A 23,717-nucleotide genomic window follows, 5' to 3' on the forward strand; every position below is an offset into this window, starting at 1 on the left:
TGACTAACGTAGTCCTGGCCCTCTCCTCTCTGGGCAGTTTTCAGTGAGTAGAGCCAACAGAGATTTAAAGGTTAAACTTCTACTTTGCCCAGGATTTCTTTCTTTTTTTTTTTTTTTCTTTTTTTTTTTTTAGGATTTCTTTCTTAATCCTATCTTGAGGGGGACACGCATTCAGTCCATAACCAGCATACACCAGGATGAATTTGGGCCTACCCTGATGTACACCCAAACCAGTGCTTCAGATCCACCACTTACTAACTGGGTAAGCCTTACCTTTGCCTCGTCTGTAAAATGGGGATTGTCATAGCTCCAACTTCTGAGAGCTGACAGACAGGCTTCGATGACGTTATGTTTGTAAAGGACCTATGATGATGTCTAGCACGCAACAGATGCTCCATAAACATCAGCTCATGACCTGTAACCACACTGGGATGAAGTCTGCAGGCCTCAAGATTTGTGGATCTTGGATGCCTGGGCCCGTGGAGTTCCTATAAGAGGTCCACAACTCATTCAGGCGCCAAGCATTGTTTACAGTATGAATTAAAAGTATTTACAGTTATATATATATATATATATATATATATATATATAAAATCACATGCCACTGTTTATTCTTATAAGTGTAGCTTGTTTTCATAGCGTTTGTGGAGTTTACAAAAGTTTGAGTTAAAATGGCAGCCTTACACTCACAGAAGCTGGCAAACAACTGAGAGGCACACATAGATCCTCCTCTGAAGACAGAGGGAAGATGATCTCCAGGCTGATGGTACATAATCACTACTGGGTGTTGGTTCAGCTCACAGTGACTCTTCTACTTAATTATGGCTGGGAGGAGATGGTCTACCATCAAGCACTTTACAAGTGTGGGTCATCGTTGGTAGCAATTTCCCAAAGTCCAAATGACTGAGAACCAACAATTCAGTACAAGTCAAACAGTTTAGCTAATTCGACTAAATTATCTAGAAGAGTCATCAGTGAGCTACAGTTTTCAAAACCTGATATGTAATGGGTGTTTTTCACACTTTTTCTAAGGCATTTGCGAGCTAACAATAAAAGCTAATGTTTTTTAAGTACTTCCTAAGTCCACGGTGCTTGTGTTTTTACTGTGCTACTTAAATCCTCACAATGACTATTGTGTAGATATCATTATTATGCATGTTTTAGATGAATAAACTGAGGCTCACAGAGGGGCAGAGCCCTGCCCAAGGCCACACAGTTAGGAAAGTAGAAGAGCCAAGACAGACTTGGGCAAGTACGCCCCAGAGCCTGCTGCTCAGACCACTCCCCTAAAGGCAAACTTGAATGCCAGCCAGGTAATCAGAGCTCTGTCTTGGAGTAAATATCCAAACTGTATCTCAGAAGACTCTGATCCTGTCCCAAGATTCTCCTTTGAGGTGACCAACCAGGGCCCCTCTGGTTTTCTCGGCACAATAGGCAGATCTGCTTGGCATATAGTAGATGCTCAGTAAATATTTGCTGAACGACTGAATAAATAATGGGGTGTAATTTGCTCTTCAGACACTGAACTCTGCTGCCCAACCTTATCACAAACTTGATTCCGACAATAATATAAATGGGGGTTAATAGTACCTATTTCCCAGAGGATACTTACTACAATTAAATGACACAGCACATTAAGATACTTTGCTCTAGGGTGAAACATAGGAGCACTCAGTAAACAGTAGTCGTTTTGTTTTGTTTTGTTTTGTTTTTTATGGAAAATTAGTGTATTTGAATCATCTCAGAGAGTAGAGAAAGTTTCACACTAGCAGATTTCGGCTTTTAGCACCTTTGAAAAGAAACATTCAAAGTTAAGACAAGTGGCAGGACAGGCTCCTGACTACCTTCAGTGATGATTCCTCTGACTTAGGGTGTGCAGGTCATAGAACAGTGTGGTTATTTGGTTTTTTTCTCTACATTTTGAGAGCGTCACAAAAACACACTTAAAGAGAATGAGATAGGTGATCACTGACTAGATGGCTGGTGGTTAGAAGATGGAAGAGAAATGTTGGGACAAAAGGAGAAAGATCACAGGCTGGACGAGGCGGTCAAATAGAAAGCCCAAAGGTGCTGACAATACAGTACATGGTCTTGTTCTCCCATCGCACAGTGCAGCTCCCATCAGTAGAGCTCTCCAGAAGCAGGAACTTGCCGTGTGCAATCCTGCTCCGTTCTTCTGCATGATTACACAGGTCACAATGTATTTAAATGGTTTCCCCAGCTTGGTGAGTTGGCTTAAGCTTTGCTCCACTACGTTTGTGGTCCACTGATTCACTTTGCTGTGCTGATAGGCGTTGCCACCGATGGCACTTTCTATGAAGTGAGCAACATTTCCTTTTACAATGTTGCTCACTTCATCAACAACAAAAGCAGTCTCCTCAGTAGCCTGGTAGTCTTCCATCTTTCCTTCGGCGCCTCGCCTCTGCCTCCCTCTGTTATTATTTTCATCAACAGAAAGGATGAAGGGTAAGAGGGCTTGCTGTGCAATGCTGTGAAATCTCTCCTTGTAGTCTGCTTGTATTTTGGTTCCATTATTAAATTTTAGACAAGAGGATACATCAATTAACAGGGAGGCAGGAGACAGCCATTGTTTACACCTCGAACCACCCAGCATTTGAAACTTTATCTGTCTTTTCCCTGCAGCCAGCAAGTTAAATGAGAAGTAGATGGGTAGGACTTCCCTGGTGGCACAGTGGTTAAGAATCCGCCTGCCAATGCAGGGGACACAGGTTCAATTCCCTGGTCCTGGAAGATCCCATATGCCTCAGAGCAACTAAGCCCTTGTGCCACAACTACTGAGCCCACGTGCTGCAACTACTGAAGCCCATGCACCTAGAGCCCATGCTCCACAACAAGAGAAGCCACCACAATGAGAAGCCTGCGCACCGCAATGAAGAGTAGCCCCTGCTTGCCACAACTAGAGAAAGCCCACGTGCAGCAACGAAGACCCAACGCAGCCAAAAAATAAATCTTTAAAAAAAAAAAGAAGCAGATGGGTAAGAACAGGTGTGCAAAACATGATGATTCCTTTGAGGGAGAGTTGCCTGTAGGATGAAGGCATCACAGAGAAAGCCTGGAGTGTGGAGGAAGAAGGGGAATCAAGGCCCACCAGGCATGCTCAGAAATCCTTACCCGTGGGGATGATGTATGCTAAACTCCCCTGCTCGCGGTCGGCCCAGATGTGGCTCAGAATAGGGTGAAGATTCACACCCTTCTCTTGGAAAAAACACATAGTGTCATAGTCTGCTCAGGCTGCTGTAAAAGAACATCACAAACTGGGCACTTATCCAACAGACATTTATTTTTCATGCTTCTGGAGGCAGGAAGTCCAAGACCAAGGTGCCAGCAGATTCGGTTCCTGGTGAAGACTGTCTTCCTGGCTCATAGATGGTGCCTTCTCTGTCCTCACTTGGTGGAAAGAGACAGTGATGCCTTTCTTCCTTTAATCTTAGTTACCTCCTATAGACCCTGTCTCCAGATATAGTCACGTTGGGGGTTAGGGCTTCAACATGAGTTCTGTGGGGACACAGTTCAGTCCATAGCACGCAGCCAGACCCACAAACACCACCAGTCCCTGGAACGGCAAAAGATTCCCCTCAGACCACCACCCACTCTAGACTCTGAGGGCAAAAGATTCTCCTCAGACCACCACCCACACCTGCTCAAACACCCACAAGGGCCGGGAGGGAAGGCAAGACTGGGCTTTCGACACAGATGTGCATTTGTGCACCAAACATTCTGGAATATTGTTGTTTTCCGCAAAGACATGGGCTCTCTCCCATTTTTCTTAAAACACATGTCCCTCTTGCTCTTTCTTCTCTATTACCATGTGTGAGAGTGATGTAAATGTGGGGAATTTCTCTCTACAAGAGACACAACAGTGCCATCGTGACACGTGGAGCAGGTGCAAGGCCTCAGTGTCAAGGCCATGGGAAGCAGTGGGATATGCAGGCCCCACAGTGCCTGCCAATCTGATCACTCCCCAGCAGCCAGATATCTGGATGTTTAAGTGAAAATTCCCAGTTTTGAATGTAGACTCAAACTGGGTTTAAATCTTGTGTGACATAAACCAAACCCACCGACACGTTTCTGGGCTGTGTCTGGCACAAACAAGGATGTACAGGCAGACCTCGTTTTATTGCACTTCACTTTATTGAGCTTTGCAGATATTGCATTTTTTACACATTGAAGGTTTGTGGCCACCCTGCATTGTCAGATGATAGTTAGCATATTTTAGCAATAAAGTTTTTGTTTTTGTTTTTGTTTTGCGGTACACGGGCCTCTCACTGCTGTGGCCTCTCCCGTTGCGGAGCACAAGCTCCGGACGCACAGGCTCAGCGGCCATGGCTCACGGGCCCAGCCGCTCCGCGGCATGTGGGATTTTCCCGGACCGGGGCACGAACCCGTGTCCCCTGCATCGGCAGGCGGACTCTCAACCACTGCGCCACCAGGGAAGCCCCAAAGGCTTTCTTAAAAGGGGAGGACGCCAGAGCTAAGAGAAGAGAAATAGAGGTAAAATGTCCAGCTTCCTCCAAGAAATCTGCTGTGGGCTGAAGCCAACCACACAGAGGAGAGCCAGCCTGTGAGAGACAGAGACAGACACACAGAGAGAGGCACAGCTGAGGAATGGGTTTCTTTCACCACTTTTAAAGAAAAAAATTATTCATGGCACTTGTTAGGGACCACTGAGGTTACTGAGTCCAAGTTTGTACTGCTTGTTGAACAACAGGCCAATAAATCAAGAGATGAGTTGTTGGGGCAAGGAACAGCGCCTTTATTCAGAAAGCTGGCAGACTATGATGGTGGACTCGGGTCCCAAAGAACCACCTTGCCTGAGTTAGAATTCAGACTTCTTTTTATATTAAAAGGAGAGGGAGTAAAGTCAAAATTTCCTGGTTCTGGCTAGCCTCCGGAGGGGATGTGTTAATTTCTTTCAGTCATTCACAGGTGGGTCTGGTGAGGAATGTTTCCTGTGAGCTAAACAAAGGTATTTTAGCTTAATGCTAATTACCTGGGAGGCAGGATTCCTAGAGATGGGCCATTATGGATAATTTAAGCTTATAGGCGTCATCCCTTTAGTGATTAACCTGTAATAGAATATAAAGGTTCTTGCCTGTTATACTGCAGTGGGATTTTGCAGTGGAGACAGATCAGGTTCAACTCTGAATACAACAAGGAAAGATGGGAACTTATAGCCAAGGTGCAGGGCTGGGGGAGGCATTGGAAAATTAACAAAAGGAAGCATCAGGCTAAGAGGGGTTTCTTGCTTTAGGAAGGCCAGGGTGATCAGACATCAATCACCTGGGGAATGCGGGAGGATAAGGAACCCAATTGGGGTGGGGGCAGGTGGTTCTGGCTAAACTGGCTACAAGTGAACAATGCAGAGATGAACATGGAAGCCCAAAAGTCAGGGCCTAGTTGAGAAGAGAGTTCAAAGGAGCCTGAATAGAGTCTGGTCGAGAAAAGAATCTTTGCCACCACTTCCAGGGTAAGCTGGCTCCCTATCCCTGACAGAGAAGAGTGCTCTGGAGAAGCAGGAAGTGCCCTTTGGGGGTTCCAAAGGCAGAAGTTGTCCACAATGAGACTGCAAAAGAGAGGCCAAGTGCCTTTGCCTACCCTCTGCCTGTGAGATAAAGGCCTCCCATGTCAAGGCCTAGTCCTCCCTCCTCAAAACCCCGACAACTTCTAACCCCAGTTCCTTGTCCTGCCTTCTTCCTGATCAATAATGGCCATCAATTTCTGATCACCAGACAATACGCATGCGCACTCCGTTTGTTCTTAATTTAGTAAGGCCAGAGGTACTGTATCTTTACAGGTTTTAAAAAAAAGAAACCCTGAATCTCTGAGAGTTTTAGGTATTGAACCCACGGGGGGTCATATGGCTAGGAAGTGACAGCAATGGGATTGGAACACAATTTTTAAAAAAAATAAATTTATTTATTTATTTTTGGCTGCTTTGGGTCTTTGCTGCTGCGCGCGGGCTTTCTCTAGTTACGGCGAGCAGGGGCTACTCTTCGGTGCAGTGCGTGGGCTTCTCATTGCAGTGGCTTCTCTTACTGCGGAGCTCGGGCTCCAGGCACTCGGGCTTCAGTAGTTGTAGCTCGCGGGCTCTAGAGCGCAGGCTCAGTAGTTGTGCCGCACGGGCTTAATCGCTCCGCGGCATGTGGGATCTTCCCGGACCAGGGATCAAACCCGTGTCCCCTTCAATGGCAGGCGGATTCTTAACCACTGCGCCATCAGAGAAGTCCCTGGAACACAAATTCTTGATTCCAGAACTACAGCTCCTAAGTCCCGGGTTAATCCACTCTAGCCAGTAATAATATCACACACATCATAAGGCCTGATTCAGTCGGCTACACTTGACTCTCTCCCTGTCCTTTTGGTTGAACTCGCTCTGTAGCGCGCCCGGTGACGCCACAGCGAAAAGAGCCCGGGAAGGGGAGGCAGCCCATATTCGAGTCCCGCCTCTGCCCCAAAGACTGCGGCCGCACACAAGTCACCTCCCTTCCCGGAGTTTCAACCTCCGCGCCCGGGAAGGAGCCCCAGCGCACCGAAATCGGCGCACAACCAAGAACAGCGTCCGCCGCGCAGCGACCGAGACCAAGAACGGACCTACCGCCGCCATCTCGCACGTCTTTCCCAAAGCCTCGCGCGAGGATTGTGCCTGCCGGAAGCGGAAGTCGCGGGCGCCGGAATGGGGAGCGGCCGGACTACTTTTCCAGCGTGTTGCGCGCCGCGCCTGACTAGCAGATACCCAGGGGACCCCTTGGGGCGGGGCGGGGTCACGTTACCTTGAGGGTCTCTCCTGGAGGTGGCCTTCCGAGGGGCTGAGGAGAAGCCTCTGGCCGCGACTTTGTCGTTGCCGAGGCCACGGGCCAGTCCCTTGCGTGCTCTTAGCCTCAGTTTCCACATGTGTGAATGGGGGACGTTAAGTCGTTCAAAATCCTTTCATCCGTTCATACATATATTTTTTAAAGCCACATATGAGCGATCACATCTGCCAGCTCTGCTAGGTGCTGGGGTTTCGGCGGCGGTGGTGAACAAGTGCATTTTTTCATGGAACTTACATTCTGCAAAGAGAGGCATACAGCGGACAAATAATTGCACAAATAATTGTTTAGTCACCTCTTTGGTGAATGCTGCCAAACGGATAGAGAAGAGAGGACCTGTCTCTCTTAGGATGGATGTGACAGTTGAGCAGAGGAAGGAAGGTATCTTAGAGTTAGCCTGAGGAATGGGGTAAGAGGGGTCCACACAGAAGGGACCGCAGGTGTGAAGGTCTTGAGGCCCAAGAGATCGGGGTGCATTTGCGGGACAGAAAGGAGACCATTGTGGCCCCGGTGCAGGGGGCCAAGCTTGGGAGATGAGGCTGGAGAGGTGAGACCAAGCAGGAGGGCCTGGGAGGCTCCTGTGAGGATTGAGGGTTATATCCTAAGAGCAAGGGGAAACCAATAGAGTTTGGGGTTTTAAGCAGGATAGTGTCCTGACAGGAGAGGAAGCTTTGTGGAGTACAGATCTAGAGAGGAGCAGTGAGAACAGCTGGAAGCTCCTGGGGCCCGAAGTTGAGGTAATACTAGTGATGGTGGTAGTCATAGAAGCAGGGATCTGACCCAGATTCCTAAAGCAGAAGCCACAGGGCCCTGGGGCTGATTCGGTTGGGGTGAAGGAGGGAGAAGGTAAGAATAACAGTTTAGTAAAATGAGGATACTAACACCTGGGATAGGCGCTGTTGTGATTTAAATAGGCAATAGAATGCCTGACACATAATAAAGGCTTAATATATGCTAATTTTGTAAATAATAAAGACTTCCTCTCTGTTCAGAGCAGTGTTCTTTGTAATGGTAAAACCTAAAAACAATTTCAATGTCGGTCAACAGAATGATGGAGGGATAAATCTCACAGAGATTGTTTTTTAATATTTATTTATTTGTGTGTGCTGGGTCTCAGTTGCGGCACACAGGATCTTTGTTGCCGCATGCAAGATCTTCGTTGCAGCATGCGGGATCTTTAGTGTAGGCATGCGGGCTTTTAGTTGCGGCATGCGGGATCTAGTTCCCTGACCAGGGATTGAACCTGGGTCCCCTGAATTGGGAGCATAGGGTCTTAACCACTGGACTATCAGTGAAGTCCCTTAATGTGCTTTTCCCCCCCCTATTTATTTATTTACTTTTGGCTGCATTAAGTCTTCGTTGCTGCGTGCGGGCTTTCTCTAGTTGCGACGACTGGGGGCTACTCTTCGTTGAGGTGCGCGGGCTTCTCATTGTGGTGGCTTCTCTTGCTGTGGAGCACGGGCTCTAGGCGCACGGGCTTCAGTAGTTGTGGCACACGGGCTTAGTTGCTCCGCGGCATGTGGGATCTTCCCGGACCAGGGCTGGAACCCATGTCCCCTGCACTGGCAGGTGGATTCTTCAGCACTGCGCCACCAGGGAAGCCCCTAATGTGCATTTTTAACAGCAACAGCAACAACAACAAAATAGCCATTATTGGGAATTTGCATTCTTGAAATATTGAAACCTAGCAAATATTCTCATAAATAATTTTAAATAACTGCAGTACTGATTTTTAAGCAGGCATTATTAGTTGTATACTGTTCCTATTTTAATTTTTTAAAATTTCTCTTCACCATCTAAGATTTTTATACTTGCAGTATAACATGGCTACGGTAACGTGCACAAATCTGAAGGGTATGGCTCAAAGAATCTTACAAAGCTGTACACCTGTGTAACCTCGCCCAGATCAAAATATAGGTCATTTTCAATTCTTTGAAGGCTCCCTCATGCCCCTCCCCAGCGGCACTCCCAGCCCTTGCCCAAAAGCACAAATCTTATTTCCATCACCTTTAATTGATTTTTCCTGTTCTTGAACTCTGTAAAAGGGCATCCACAGGGTGCATTCTCTTTGCTTGCTGGCTTCTTTCACTCTCCATTAGGTCTGTGAAACTCACCCATGCTGTTGTGTTTATCAGTAGTAGGTTCATTTTCATTGCCCAGGAGTGGTCCATTGTGTGACTCTGCCATAGCTTATCCACTCTCCTGCCTGTAAGGCCAACTGGCCCGAGGCAGGGGAACACAATCAGATTCACAGGTTGCATCAGAACGAAATTCTCCGGACCACCCAGTTCCAGAAACTGCCCTGGCGACATTCCGGACCACCCAGTTCCAGAAACTGACCTGGGGACTTTGAACCCAGCCCAGCCTTCCCGCCTTTCGAGGGGCGGGACCAACCGTCCCCCAGGATACCCGAAAAGACCACCAAATAAGGAATACCCTGCGCCCTCCCAGATTCACCACACCCCTTTCCCTTCTTCCCCTATAAAATCTCGCCCAACCCTCGCCCGGGTGCGACTTCTCTGGCCCCCTTTCTGTCGGGCCAGTGAACCTCGCCCGGGAGCGCTCCCTAATAAAGCTCACTTGAAGCTTTCCTCTGTTTCGCGGTGCAGTTTGTTAAGATCTGACCTTACACTGCCACCCAACATTTGCAGTTTCTGGTTATAGGCTATCATAAATTAAGCTGCTATGAACATTCTCGTCCGTGAAATCGGGGGAATATCTTATTATACCAGGTACATGGGAATTCATTTTGTGATTCCCATTTTAAAAAATGCCCACTATTGTTAATACGATGACTGTATCATTATGACATGAACCTGATTAGTGCACCACATAAAAGAAGCCACTGCCCCTCACCGTGCCTACAAAACGGAACAAAACAATCAGTAAAATGGCTCCTTATGGGACCTGGGCATCTGTGAACAGGCTTGTCTTCACACACCCTGAAGTAGGAGGTTGGTGATGCTGTCTCTGTTTTCCAAAGGAGGAAGTGGATTCTGGGATGTCAGGTGACTTGTCTAAAGTCCTGCAGTTAAAAAGCAGCAGAGCTGGAGTTGTAATCCGTGCTTGCTGGGCCTGGGGAATCCCAAGACGTGTCAGCTGAGGCCTTCACCCTCACCCAGCTGACCCAGGTCAGGAAATGCAGAAGAAATCTGTGCACGGCCGTTACTGGGTACACAACTGAGTCTGTGCCAAGCATGGGCTGCAGCATCACTGTGGGCATGAAAAGAGCTTCCAAAACTGGAGGTAAAGTCATCAGCAGAGAGCAGGACCAATTGTCCTTGGAATACCCACCCCCCGAGAAAAAGATTGCCCCAGTGACCAGGAGCGTGCAGGCCAGCAGCTGGGATACCACTGCTGCTCCCCACGGTCACTTACTGAATGCTCACTGCCTGCCTGCGCCCTAGGGGAGCTTGGGTGTACCATGTGGGCTTCCATGAAGTCCATTTCCTTTCGAGGGTTCCAGAGAGTCCTGGGAAGTGCTCACACACCCTGTGGGCACAGCCTCTGCCCTGTACCCGTGGTCTCTGCTGTTCCTGTCATCTCTGAGAGCTGTTTCTCCAGGGGTGGCAGGCACATTCCATGAATCACTCCGTTTTGTCCACACAACAACACTGTGGGACCGATAGTATCAGCCCAGTTTTACAGATGAGGACACTGAGGCCCACAAGAGTAAGTGACTCGCCCAAGGTCACATCGCACAAGGTCAATGGCAGGGCGGGGATTTTCACATCAGCTTCGCCAGACTCCAAAGTTGGAATTGTTTTCTCACCATTCTGGTCTGCCAGGGTGGGGCAAAAGGGAAGGCAGGAGTGAGGGGCACAGAGTTTGGGGAAGATGGCAAAGATGAGTTTTTAAGTGTTTACAACGCCCCGTGCAGGAGGGAGGCTTTGGGACAGACGTCAGAGCCTGATACGGACAGCAGAGCATGATTTGGAACTTGACTCTGGTTCTGGGGCAGAAGGGGCTGGTCGTCCAAGGCAGGCCCTCCCAGGTCTTCAAGACTCCTGAGGACCTGAGAGTCTCACACTATTTTAGAAAGAACAATACTTTTATTTGAGGATAGCTCAAAGAAGTCATTTACAAAACACCTTTTGTTTTCAAAGCACAGCTTTTCATAAAAAGCAATGTCCACCCTTTAATACATGCTCTAGTACACAGGTGTGTGTCAGGGGGCTGCCCAGGACTTGGGGAGCCCCGCGGGCCCGGGATGTGCCGGTGCTCAGCATTCCTCATCTGAGTTGTCCTTGGCCCACCCGCCGACCTTTGAGGGGCCGGGGTTGGCCTGGGGGCCAGCGGGGGCAGGGACAGAGGCCGGGGCTGGGGCCAGGTTCACCCAGCCGGGCCCTCGGGGCAGCACGTGGCTTTCATTCAGTCTGAAGATGCGGTAGTTCTCATAGTGGACGTTGTGTGTGATGTCCTTCAGGTCTTGGAGGTGGGAGCTGGGAGATAGGTGGTAGGTCAGCAGGACTTCCAGGGCATCCTCCAGGGCCCCCGCAGCCCCTCGGGCTCCCCACATACTCACCGGATGAGCAGGTCTCTCAGGAGGGGGAACTCACAGTGAGCCATGTTCTCCACTACAAGATACGGCACCAAACCCCTGAGTGCAGGCTCTGTTCCACGCCCCACCCTCGGCCAGCACTGAGTAAGCACCTGCTATATGCTGCACACCCCCTGCCACTGCCAGCCCTTCCCCACGTCTCCCTGTGTTAGCCCACCTCCCATTTGTTAGTTCATTCATTCATTCACGGCTGTGTCCCAGCCCCTGGTACAGGTGGCTCCTATAAACAGCTGTTGAATCAGCAGGGCCTTCCTCTGCTCCCTCAGGTACCCCCTCCCATCCCACATTTCCTTCACTGTGCTTTTCCCACCTGTCCTTGTCTGGTCAGCTCTGTGGCACATAGTAGGCCCACAATCAATTCTAGTGAATGAATAGAGTGCCTCCTGGGTACCAGGTATCACGCAAAGCAGAGGCTCTGCCCCCTCCAACCACCCTATGAGGTTGATGTTACAATGATACCCATTTGACTGTGAGGAAACTGAGGCCCAGGGTGTCGGGGAACTTGCCCGGGGCTTCTGAGCTGCACAAAGGAACTTGATCCCAGGTCTCTCTGTTTCCTGTGCTGGGCTCTGTGGTGGGTGTAAGGATGCCAAAGGCAACAGGGCTTTTCAACATGTTCTCCCCTGAGCCCTCGCCAGGGCCCCTGCACTGACCTTCAATGATGCCCCACTTCGTCTTCCGGCCCAGGACACACCTCCCATTCACAATGTGCTCTTGGTCAGCCCCAACCACAGCGAAGGGGATCCGTTCCTGCAGGGAAGGGACAAGATCGGAGGGTTGGCCCCACCCGGGAAGTGGAGAGAGAAGACACTGAGATAGGAACCTGCAGGATGCTGTCCTTTGTGGGGAGAGAAAGTGATAGAAGGAGCACAGATATCTGAAGTCAGAAGACACAAAGTCTAATCAGTGTGCCTCAGTTTCCTCATCTGTAAAATGGGAGTCATGACAATACTGATGCAGGGCTCTGTGAATGTTTGGGAAGGATAATCTTGGGCTTAGCATAATGAAGGGGTTAGCAGAACAAGTCTTGGAAACCAAGTGTTACTCAGAGCTACATTAGTGATATAATACTGCTCATGCCCAATTTCTTACCACCTTCAACCATTAACATGAGGGTTAAGAGATAATTTTGTACTATAATTCGAAAAGATACATGCACGTCTTAGTTCATAGCAGCACTATTTACAATAGCCAAGACATGGAAATAACCTAAATGTCCATTGACAGCTGAATGGATAAAGAAGATATGGCATATATACACACACACACACACACACACACACACACACACACACACAATGGAATATTACACAGCCATAAAAAAGAATGAAATAATGCCTCTTGCAGCAACGTGGATGGACCTAGAGATTATCATACTAGTTGAAGTAAATCAGAAACAGAAAGACAGGGACTTCCCTGGTGGCGCAGTGGTTAAGAATCCGCCTGCCAATGCAGAGGACATGGGTTCAAGCCCTGGTCCAGGAAGAACCCACATGCCACAGAGCAGCTAAGCCTGTGCGCCACAACTACTGAGCCTGTGCTCTTAGCCCGTGAGCCACAACTACTGAGCCTGTGTGCCACAACTACTTAAGCCTGTGTGCCTAGAGCCCGTGCTCCCCAACAAGAGAAGCCACCGCAATGAGAAGCACGTGCACCGCAACCAAGAGTAGCCCCCGCTCGCGGCAAGTAGAGAAAGCCCGCACACAGCAATGGAGACCCAATGCAGCCAAAAATAAATAAAGTTATTAAAAAATGAAAGAGAAAGACAAATACTATATGATATCACTTATATGTGGGAATCTAAAATATGATACAAACGAACCTATCTACAAAACAGAAACAGATTCACAGACACAGAGAACAGATTTGTGGTTGCCAAGGGGGTGGGGTGGGGGAGGGATGGACTGGGAGTTTGGGATTAGCAGATACAAACTACTATATAGAGACTGGATAAAAAACAAGGTCCTACTGTATAGCACAGGGAGCTGTATTCAAAATCCTGTAATAAACCATAATGGAAAAGAATATGAAAAGGAATACATATATATATTTATAAACATGTATATATAAATATATATATACATATACATTATATATATAAAACTGAATCACTTTGCTGTATACCAGAAACTAACACAACATTGTAAATCAACTATACTTCAATAAAAGAAATTTAAAGAGAGAGAGAGGACTTCCCTGGCTGTCCAGTGGTTAAGACTCCGCCCTTCCACTACAGGGGACATGGGTTCGATCCCTGGTCGGGGAAGATCCCACAGGCCACGGGGCGCAGCCAAAAAATTAAAAAGAAAAAAAAAAAGAAAGAGAGAATTTTGTAAACCAGGGGCTGGCAACCTATGGTTCCTGGGCCAAACCAGGCAAGTTCGTTGGCATACCGCCCCTGCCATTCATTTACTCTTGTCTATGTTGCTTTCATTCTACTACAGCAGAGTTGAGTAATTGCAACAAAGTCTAAAATACTTACCATAGTCTGGCCCTTCACAAAAAAAGTTTGCTGAGCCCTGTTGTAAATTCTGGTTGTTTACTTATTCGTGGCAGGAAGTGGAGATTAAACAGGCAAGTGCTGCATGTAGGTTTGTTTTTCTAAGAATTAGGTTGTGATGGGGAATAAATTGATGCTAATAATAACTGTCTCTTGCACACTTATTATGCATCAGCCCATATTTGACCCTCAATAGATGTTATATATCTGGATGATTTATTGAGAGGTTAATTTGAATACATTCTCCTTTATTTCCCCCAGTACTGTTCCAGCTGTGAGCAGGCTGCTGTCTTTGCTGGCCTCAGGACAGAAAGCAGAAGGTCAAGGCTCTTTGAACCTTTCACAGGAAATACTGTTCATTGCTCCAATGGGGAGCGGAAAGAGGGAATGTGTGGAGAAACTGGATGCCAGACAAGAAGCAGGGCTTCCATGTACAGATGTGCAGTTTGTGCACTGCACAAAGGTAACTTACCATGAGGCTGTGTAGGGCTGAAATCCCATGCAGGCTCCCTTCTGTGAAGGAAGCTACTGCCTTTTTTTCTTTTTCTTTTTTTTTTTGCGGTACGCGGGCCTCTCACTGTTGTGGCCTCTCCCATTGCAGAGCACAGGCTCCGGACGCGCAGGCTTAGCAGCCATGGCTCACGGGCCCAGCCGCTTCACGGCATGTGGGATCTTCCCGGACCGGGGCACAAACCTGTGTCCCCTGCATCAGCAGGGGGACTCTCAACCACTGTGCCACCAGGGAAGCCCCTACTGCCTTTTTCTAATTCAAGCTAAAGTGCTGTGTAGGTTAGCAGGGTCCCTGGGGGAGGGAGTGGAGGCCAGGTGTCTATGGATGAAGAATCCCAGGCCTCACCCAGGTGCTTTGCAGGATCCAGACAGACTGACATTGAATGTACCACAAGGACAGGAAGATGGGGGCTTGGAGGTGAAATTCAGTTGATTCAGAGAAAATGAAGATGTGAGCTATTTCCTTTCTTTCTCCCCCTCCCCCTTTCTTTCTTTCTTTCTTTCTTTCTCCCTTCCTCCCTCCCTCCCTCCCTTTCCTTCCTTCCTCTCTCTCTCTTTCTTCAACTTTACTGAGTATAATTTACATACCACAAAATTTGCCCTTTTAGAGGTACGGTTCAGTAGTTTCCAGTATTCTCACAAGTTGTGCAACCATCACCAAAATCTAACTCCAGAGCACTTTCATCACCCCAAAATGAAAGCCCGTACCCTTTAGCAGTCACTCCCCATTTTCCCCTAAACCTCCCGGCCCCTGGCAACCACAAGTCTATTTTCTATCTCTATAGATTTGCCTATTCTGGACATTTCATGTAATGGAATCGTATAATATTTGGCCTTTTGTGTCTGGCTCCTTTCACTTAGCATCACATTTTCAAGGTTTATCCACATTGGGTTAGGGTTAGGGTAGGATCTATCAGAACTTTATTCCTTTTATGGCTAAGTAATATTCCCTTGTATGGATAGACCACATTTGTTTATCCATTCACAAGTTAATGGACATTTGGAATGTTTCCACTTTTTGGCTATTACAAATAATTCTACTATGAACATTTGTGTATGAGTTTTTATGTCAACATAGGTTTTCATTTCTTTGGGGAGTGGAATTGTTGGGTCATATAGTAACTTAGTGTTCAACCTTGAAGAATTGCCAGACTGTTTTCCAAAATTGCTACACCATTTGATACTTCCACAAGAAGTGTGTGAAAGTTCCAATTTCTCCACATCCTTACTAACACTTGTCATTGTGTGTCATTTTGATACTAACTACCCTAGTGGGTGTGAGGTGGTATCTTATTGTGGTTTTGATTTGCATTTCCCTCATGACTGATGATGTTGAACAATTTTTCATATGCTTAGTGGCCATTGGTATAAATTCTTTGGGGAAATGTCTATTCAAATCCTTTGCCCATTTTTAACTTGGGGTACTTGACTTTTATTGTTGATTTGTAAGAGTTCTTTATATATTCAGGATACAAGTCCCTTATCAGATATATCATTTGCAAACATTTTCTCCCATTCTGGGGGTTGTTGATATGACCTATTTCTTGCTCACCTTGAGTTTGTGGATGAGTGGAGATTCATACCTGCTAGAAATATATGAACTTTCCCCAAGTTGCAGAGAGAGACGAATCTTCAGATGGAAAGGATGAGTGGGAAGCACATCACCCAGCCTTGGTCCCACCAGCCTCCCCACCTCCCATGGCCTCCTACCCGGATCTTGCTATTGAGGATCTTGTCATTGATGTCCTCATCGAAGCACTGCTGTGGATACACCTCTATGCCGTGAGTCTTCAGGTTTTCCTGGATCTGGGGACCACACACAGATGACCTCAGCCCATCTGTGCATTCTCCCCCACTCCACACCCCCACTGACCCCAGACTTGTCCCAGGTGCCCAGATTACCCTGTGCCTGAAGGCCTCTCGCTCCTCAATGGTCAGGCTGTCGGCCCGGGCGATCACAGGCACCACGTTCACAGTCCGGCAGAGCCGCCGCAGGAACTCAATGTCCAGGGGCCGCAGCCTGCTCAGGCGGGGCAGCGATGGCCGTGAGCATACGATGAGTGGGTGCCAGCCCGCAGCCCACCCCGGGGGTTCCTCCTCCTCTTCTTCTCCTCCCCACGCAGGTGGCCCTCTGCCCACCGGCTCAGCCACCTCACCAGTGCCCGGTGGGTGGCACGAAGTACACGCAGCAGTGCACTCGGGTGTCGGGGATGTGTCGCTGCCGGGTAATGAGGATCTCCTCCTGCAGGTAGTGCTCGTACTGCTCATTGATGTAGCCCAGGATGGGGTCCCAGCTGGGGTGGGAGATGGCTCAGCCTCAGAACCTCGCCAGGAGCCCCCCTCAACCTAGGTCCTCTGAGTGCTCTCCCCTTAGGATGACCAATCGCCCCGTTTGCCTGGGACACAGGAATTTCAGTCCCACACAACCTGAGGCCCTTGATCACCCAAGTACCAACCCCCGACACCCCTGCATCTTCAGAGAGACCCCTGCTTCCTCTTCCTCAGCTTCCTCTTCCGTAAAATGGGGACAGTAAGAGAGCACCTACTTTGTAGGGGAGGAGTGAGCATTAAAGGAGAGAAATTGCCGCAGCCTGGTTCAAACCACCAGGGACTCTCTCCCAATTGTTGCCAGGGTCCCTTCCCCCCACAGGGCTATTGTCAACACAGCGGCCAAAAAGATCCTTTTTCTGCTCAGCCTCCAGTGGTCAAAGAAAAGCCAAAGTCCTTATGTTGCCCTACAAGTCCCTACCCCATCCCACTGCTGAGCTCTGCCTCCCCTCCCACCCCACCCCCACTTCAAGGCTTTTGCACCTGCCACCCTCTGCCTTGATCACTCTGCTTAAAACTGCACTCCCCCACCAACTACAGCTCCATCCCCCTTTCACTCCCAGAAAGTGTCCTGTGTCGATGATAAAGAGTTCAGGTTCACCCTCCACAAAACTGATTAATTTTGTTCACTGTTTGCCTCCCCACACCCATGACAATATACATTTCATGCAGACAAAGATGTTCATCAGTTCTGTTCATTGCTGTATCCCTGTGTGTAGAACAGAGCTTGCACATACTAAGTGCTCGGTGAGGTGCTGTGTGCAGGGCTGGCTTCATGGGAGTGTGGATGGAGCCGGCACCCAGGGCTCTGAACCAAGAAGGGCCCACGCAGGGCTGAATGCTCTGCGGGTGTGGTCTTACAATTCTCAGTAATTTTTTTTTTTTTTTTGCGGTACGCGGGCCTCTCACTGTTGTGGCCTCTCCCATTGCGGAGCACAGGCTCCGGACGCGCGCAGGCTCAGCGGCCATGGCTCACGGGCCCAGCCGCTCTGCGGCATGTGGGATCTTCCCGGACCGGGGCGCAAACCCGTGTTCCCTGCATCGGCAGGCGGACTCTCAACCACTGCGCCACCAGGGAAGCCCCTTAGTAATTTTTGAATAAAGGCCCCCACAAGTTGTGCAGCCAGTCCCGATTGTGTGTGTGTGTGTGTGTGTGTGTGTGTGTTTGTGTTTCATCTCCTTGAGAGCCTAGAACAACTCTGCAAAGGGGATGTCGTCACCCCCAAGTTACGAAGAAGGAAGAGGAGGCTCAGAGAGCTTGCGTGGCCAGGCCCAGGTTATACAGCTGGGAAGTGGTCAAACCCAGGGTTCCTGACTCTGGAGTGTGGGCTTCTATCCCCCTGCCATACCATAGCCTCTATCGAGTGCTTCCAGGCAGCAAGCTAAGACCTTTACATACTTGACTCCTTTGATCTTGGGGGGAGAGTTGCACACACCCACTGTACAGACGAATAAACTGAGCCTCAAAGATGCCACAGCCAGGTGGCTCCAGGCCTGGATGTTTCCCACAGACTGGAGGGGCAGGGGCAGGGGCAGCCAGGGCTCTGCCCTTCCCACCTCCCCGCCAGGACCCACCACTTGTCGTTGTTGATCTGGTCCCCGAAGCCGGGTGTGTCAGTCACTGTCAGCTTAAGCTTCACGCCGCTCTCCTCGATGACTGTAGGGGGAGAGCAGAGGGGCTGGGAGTGGGCCTGGGTGGGTGGGGTGGGGGTGGGGTGAGGGGGTGCTCACTCACCGTGGGTCACAGACTGCAGCTGCAGCGTCTGGGGTGTGGGCACCCCCAGGCCCGGCATGGTGGACTTCCACATCTTGGACTTGAAGAGTGTGTTCACCATGGTGGACTTGCCCAGCCCGCTCTGTCCTGTGAGTAATCACACGGCAGCAACAACTGTGGATGCGTTAGGCATGTTTCTGAAATTCTTAAATAAATGGTTTTGGAAAGTAAACTGTTTTCTAAGTATAACAAATACAGAAAAGCATGTATTATCATAAGTCTCCAGTTCAATGCCTTCCCCCATTTTTTACTGAGGCAAAATTCATATAATAAAAAATTAACATTAACCATTGAAAGTGTACAATTCAGTGGCATTGGGTACATGCAGTGTTGTGCAACCACTACCCCTATCTAGCTCCAAAACATTTTCATCACCCCAGCAAGAAACTCTATATCCATTAGGCACTCAGTCCCCATTCCCCCTCCCCCCAACCCCTGGCAACCACTAATCTGCTTTCTATCTATGGATTTGCCTATTCTGGATATTTCTTTTTTCTTTTTGGCAGCGGCACTTGGCTTATGGGATCTTAGTTCCCCAGCCAGAGATGGAACCCAGGCCCTGGGCAGTGAAAGTGCCAAGTCCTAACTACTGGACCTCTGGGGAATTCCCTGGACATTTCATATAAATGGAATCTTGCAATAACTGTCCTTTTGTATCTGGCTGCTCCCACTCAGCATAATGCTTTCAAGGGTCAGCCACACTGTTGCATGTGCTAGAACTTCATACTTTTTCATGGCTAAATAATATTCCATCAGATGGATAGACCACACTGTGTTTATCCATTCATCTGTTGATGGGCAGGTCAATGCATTTTTACAAATTAAACCACCCATGTATGCAGCACCAGATAAAGAGACAGAACACACAGCTCCGCCCAAGACCACTCCTGCCTCCTCGCAGTAACTGTTAACACAGCTCCAGGGACACCCACTCTCCTGACATCATCGGTAGGGAGCAGCGCTGCCCGCCCTCTACTTGGGGAATCACACAGCACGTGCTCTTTCATGTCTGGCTTCTTTTAGTGAGATTCCCCTATGCTGCCTGAGCTTGTAGATGGTCCATTCTCCCTGCTGTGCAGGCTTCTCAAACTCCGCCGACCACGCCCTGTAGTAGTAAACATCCTACATCACAGGGCAGGACACACTTTTGTGTCTAAAACTGAAACTGGGACTTCCCTGGTGGTGCAGTGGTTAAGAATCCGCCTGCCAATGCAGGCAACACGGTTTCGAGCCCTGATCTGGGAAGATCCCACCTGCCGCAGAGCAACTAAGCCAGTGCGCCATAACTACTGAGCCTGCGCTCTAGAGCCCGCGAGCCACAACAACTGAAGCCCATGTGCCTAGAGTCCATGCTCCACAACAAAGAGAAGCCACCGCAATGAGAAGCCTGCGCACCTTAGTGAAGAGTAGCCCCTGCTCACCGCAACCAGAGAGAAAGCCCACACGCAGCAATGAGGACCCAATGTGGCCAAAAATAAATAAATTTAAAAAAATTAAAAAAGAACTGAAATTGTCCTTTGGGCTCTGCTATCCAATATGGGAGCCACACCTGGCTATTGCCACTGGCAGTATGGCCATACACCAATCTGAACTGAGATGTGCTGTTGGTGTAAAAGAATAAACCATATTTTGCAGACTTGTTATGACAAAAACAACGTAAATGATCTCATGAATAATGTTTTATATGGATTACATGTCGAGATGATAGTATTTTTGGAATGTATTGGTTTAAGTAAAAAAGACGATTAAAAGTAAGTTGTCCTGTTTCTCTTTACTTTTCTAAAGGAAGCTACTAGGGAATTTAAAATTATGTGGCTCCTATGACATTTCTTTTCTTTTTTTTTTTGGCCACGCTACGTGGCATGTGGGATCCTAGTTCCCTGACCAGGGATTGAACTCGGGCCTCTAGAAGTGGAAGTGCAGAGTCTTAACCACTGGACTGCCAGGGAAGTCCCCTTCTATGACATTTCTGTTGGGTACCCCCACCTTAGAATAATGCCCTTAGTTGGTGCTACACACTCTGACATTTTATGTTCCATTATATCCAGTTTATTTTGTGAGAAGTGTAGTTTTTGACCTACAACATTAATTTTGCATATATAAAAATGCAATTCCAGATAAAACTGACCCACGGGGAACTTCCTAGATGCCAGGCACTGTGCTAAGCCAGATGAGGAAACTGAGGCAGCGAGGGGTCAAAGGCCCTGTCCCAGGTCACACACTGGGGGTTGCTAAGGCCTGGGACCAGGATGAGTCTGGTGTTCCCTACTTCCTGCCACACATGGCCTCCCCTTTTATTGCTTTGTTTGCGTTTGGTTGGGGCTTCACGGTGATTTTTGTCTTTTCACAATTCAGTGTTTCCCAGATTTCCACCTACAACACTCTTGTGAGGTACGACTATCAGGCCCACTTTACAGATGGGGAGGCTGAGGCTCCGAGAGGCGATAGGTCCAGGCCCACAGGGTGGCGTCCATTCATCTGTCCTCCTGTGAGCCCGAGGCCCCTCACTCACCAACGACCATGATGTTGAACTCAAACCCCATCTTCATGGCCTTGATCTTCAGTTGGTCCAGCACGGCCTCGATGCCCACGTAACCAAGCATCTCGTTGGGTAGGGTCCTCGGGCTGGAGGCCCGTGACGAGCTGCGGGAGGGGGACTGCCTCAGGGGGTCCATGGGGCTGAGGAACAACGATGCCTGTCATCCGGGTGGGGTGGGGAGAAGGGAGTCGCTGGGGCTCCAGAGGGGGACCACCCGAGTTCTCATTTCTGAACCCTGACTCTTGAGATCTGCTCCCAGGCACTCCCATATTTCATGCCCCCTCACCTATGCATCCCCCAAGTCCCCACTGCCCACGGGGTTTGTCGAGGGGTGCCTGGGGGAGCTGCCTCTCAGGGGAGACTGAACCCGCTTTCTGATATGCACCAGCCCCAGGGATCTGTCTCTCCCCACTCAGACTCTCCCGCAGTAGAGTGTGGCCGGCCTGGCAAAACTCAGGGGCTGGACCCATGGGGGACAGAGAGGGAGAGAAGCAGCCTCATGTGGCACCTGGTGGCCTTGGATCCCTGTGGGAGCCTTGGGGGGCTGCCCTGTCCTGGCAGACCCTGGTTATGTGCTGAGGGGGAGGGGAGAGGGTGACAGTTAACTGAAGAACCTGAGCTCCACCCCCTTCTTGTGACCCTACCTGGGGGCTCCTCTGCAACAGGGGGCTGAGAACAGGGACAGGTAAGCTACTCCACCAGGCCCTTTCGGGTCACTGCCCTATAACCCTCACAATGACCCCGGCCTAGATCTATAGACGGGAACCCCCTGCCCCCGCCCCGGGGAAGCACCTTTGCCCAAGGTCACTTAGCTGGTTAAGCGGCAGCTCTGGGCAGCAGCCAGTCCCTCTGCTTCCAAGTTCATGCCCCTTAACCACTCTGTTGGGGAAGCAAACCTGTGACCCATGGCCAGAAAGTACAACATCCATGTGTTTTCTTCGGTCTGTCCATTGTTGGCATCGTAGTGTTTTAAACTGCCAATATAGCCAGAGTTTTGTCGTGCAGAAGACTGTTTTAGGAGCCCTAGGATGTTAACTTGTTAATAATCATCAGAGTCCTGTGAAGTAAGTGCAGCTACTACCCCTCAGTTTACAGATCAGAGTCCAGTGAGTGAAAGTGGTTCAAGGTCACACAGTGAGGAAGTGGCAGGGCTGGGATCTGTGTCCACATGCTCACCCTCTGCAGCCTCTTTTCTTGTTCACACAAACCGCTAGATTTCTGGTGTATCTCAGAGATTATAAGCCTTGGCAACTCTGGGTCCAGCCTACAGCTGACACAAGCTGCCCTCTTTTCTTTTTCTTAAATTTATTTTTTGGCCACGTCACACAGCTTGCAGGATCTTAGTTTGCTGACCAGGGACTGAACCCCGGGCCCTGGCAGTGAAAGCGCCAAGTCCTAACCACTGGACCACCCGGGAACTCCCTAGCTGCCCCCTTTAGATGGGCTACGTGCTCTCCAGTTTGCCATAGCCCTCACCCCTCCCTAATGTCTCCCTAATAAGATGTTTCCTATACCAAGTTCATCTCAGTTATTTCGTTCTCACCTGTTTCCTGGCACCTGAGTTTGCAAGCCCTAAGCAATCCTCTGTTTCAGATGTTGGCAAATGTTTTCTGTAAAAGGCCAGATAGTATAGATTTTAAGTTTTGCTAATCATAAGATCTCTGTTGAAACTACTCTTCGGTTCTGCCGTTGCACTGGGAAAGCAACCAAAAGTAGATGGACGGGAGTGGCTGCGTATCAGACTATTTACAAAAGTAGGTGGTGGTTTGCTGCCCCCACTCTGCCCACCAGGACTCAGCAACTCTGCCCGATCTGCTCAGCTCAACTGTCCTGAGCCCCAGCAGCCTCTGTCCCTCCCTGCCCATGCCCTTCTGCTCCCCCACTTTCTACACATCTGAAGACAGAGGCTTAAACTTCACTTTCCAGGCTTGGAGGCCAGGAGTGGGGCTGGGCAGGACCCTGGGCAGAGACTGCCCTGAACGTGTGCCATTCCTGCTGGAGAACTCTCTCAAGCTACGCCACAGCTCTTGAGGGACATGGCAAGGCTGGCCTCCTCATCAACGCAGATGAGAACGTTCTGTGCGGATGACCAAACAGCGCTGCTGACACGGAGACCCACCTTGCACAAGAGGAGATTCCGTCTCTGGGAATGTCTCCTAAGGAAATAAGCCTCTATGCCCAGAAAACACTTTCTCCAGGAGAGGTGTCACGTGTGAGTGATGTAGGATCTGGAAACCTGGGGGGAAGATGCCCACAGGGACTGCGGACTGGAGGATCAGGTCTGCAGAAAGCAGGACCATTCAAGGCGCTCTTGGCCATGTGGACTGGGGAAAGCCAAGGGTAAAGTGAGCAGAGTGTGGATGGCAGGTGAACCCAATGTATCCAAAGAATCAAGACTGGAGGGAATCGTACCCACAGGTTGGGTGAGAGTAATACACAACCATTTAGTGCATTCATTGTGCCAAGGGAGTGTTTACATCAATTATTCCATTCAATCCTCAGCAGCCTGAGAAGGGGGAATACTCTCCATACACCCACTTTACAGATGAGGAAACTGAGGCAGAGAGGGGTCAGGGGGTGGGCCTTCGGTCACACACGGGTGGATGTTAAGGGCTGGGAGCAAGATCCAAGTCCGAGGTCTGACTGGCCTGAAATGCATCCTGCCATGGCCTCTA

General features: G+C 49.3%; 1 protein-coding gene and 1 pseudogene across 3 annotated transcripts; both read right to left on the bottom strand.

The window, feature by feature from the left end:
- Window positions 1–1,719: 1,719 nt before the first annotated feature.
- LOC101277186 (dynein light chain Tctex-type 1-like) lies at window positions 1,720–2,426 on the bottom strand (annotated as a pseudogene).
- An 8,436-nt stretch (window positions 2,427–10,862) lies between these two features.
- SEPTIN12 (septin 12) lies at window positions 10,863–21,614 on the bottom strand. Of its 3 annotated transcripts, XM_049699939.1 has the most exons (10): window positions 21,551–21,614; window positions 21,016–21,182; window positions 18,465–18,590; window positions 18,305–18,386; window positions 16,558–16,695; window positions 16,304–16,421; window positions 16,112–16,207; window positions 12,045–12,141; window positions 11,356–11,407; window positions 10,863–11,272 (listed from the first exon to the last, which is right to left on the bottom strand). In XM_049699939.1, exons 2-10 carry the CDS (start codon window positions 21,176–21,178, stop codon window positions 11,053–11,055), a joined length of 1,092 nt encoding a protein of 363 aa, XP_049555896.1. In that variant the 5' UTR covers window positions 21,179–21,182; window positions 21,551–21,614; the 3' UTR covers window positions 10,863–11,052. The 3 variants fall into 3 exon arrangements, with proteins under 3 accessions (XP_049555896.1, XP_049555895.1, XP_049555897.1); XM_049699938.1 differs by having other exon boundaries at window positions 16,112–16,421; XM_049699940.1 differs by lacking the exon at window positions 21,551–21,614 and having other exon boundaries at window positions 16,112–16,421; window positions 18,465–18,617; window positions 21,016–21,045.
- Window positions 21,615–23,717: the final 2,103 nt, after the last annotated feature.

This window comes from Orcinus orca, chromosome 16 (genome assembly GCF_937001465.1).
Source record: "Orcinus orca chromosome 16, mOrcOrc1.1, whole genome shotgun sequence".
NCBI lineage: Eukaryota > Metazoa > Chordata > Mammalia > Artiodactyla > Delphinidae > Orcinus > Orcinus orca.

Coding starts and splice junctions, on each gene's coding strand:
- SEPTIN12 (XM_049699938.1), bottom strand. CDS start 21,178: ATGGACCCCCTGAGGCAGTCCCCCTCCCGCAGCTCGTCACGGGCCTCC. Junction 18,591..21,015: donor GTTCAACATCATGGTCGTTG/GTGAGTGAGGGG, acceptor GATTACTCACAG/GACAGAGCGGGCTGGGCAAG. Junction 12,142..16,111: donor TCCTCAATAGCAAGATCCGG/GTAGGAGGCCAT, acceptor CCTTCCCTGCAG/GAACGGATCCCCTTCGCTGT.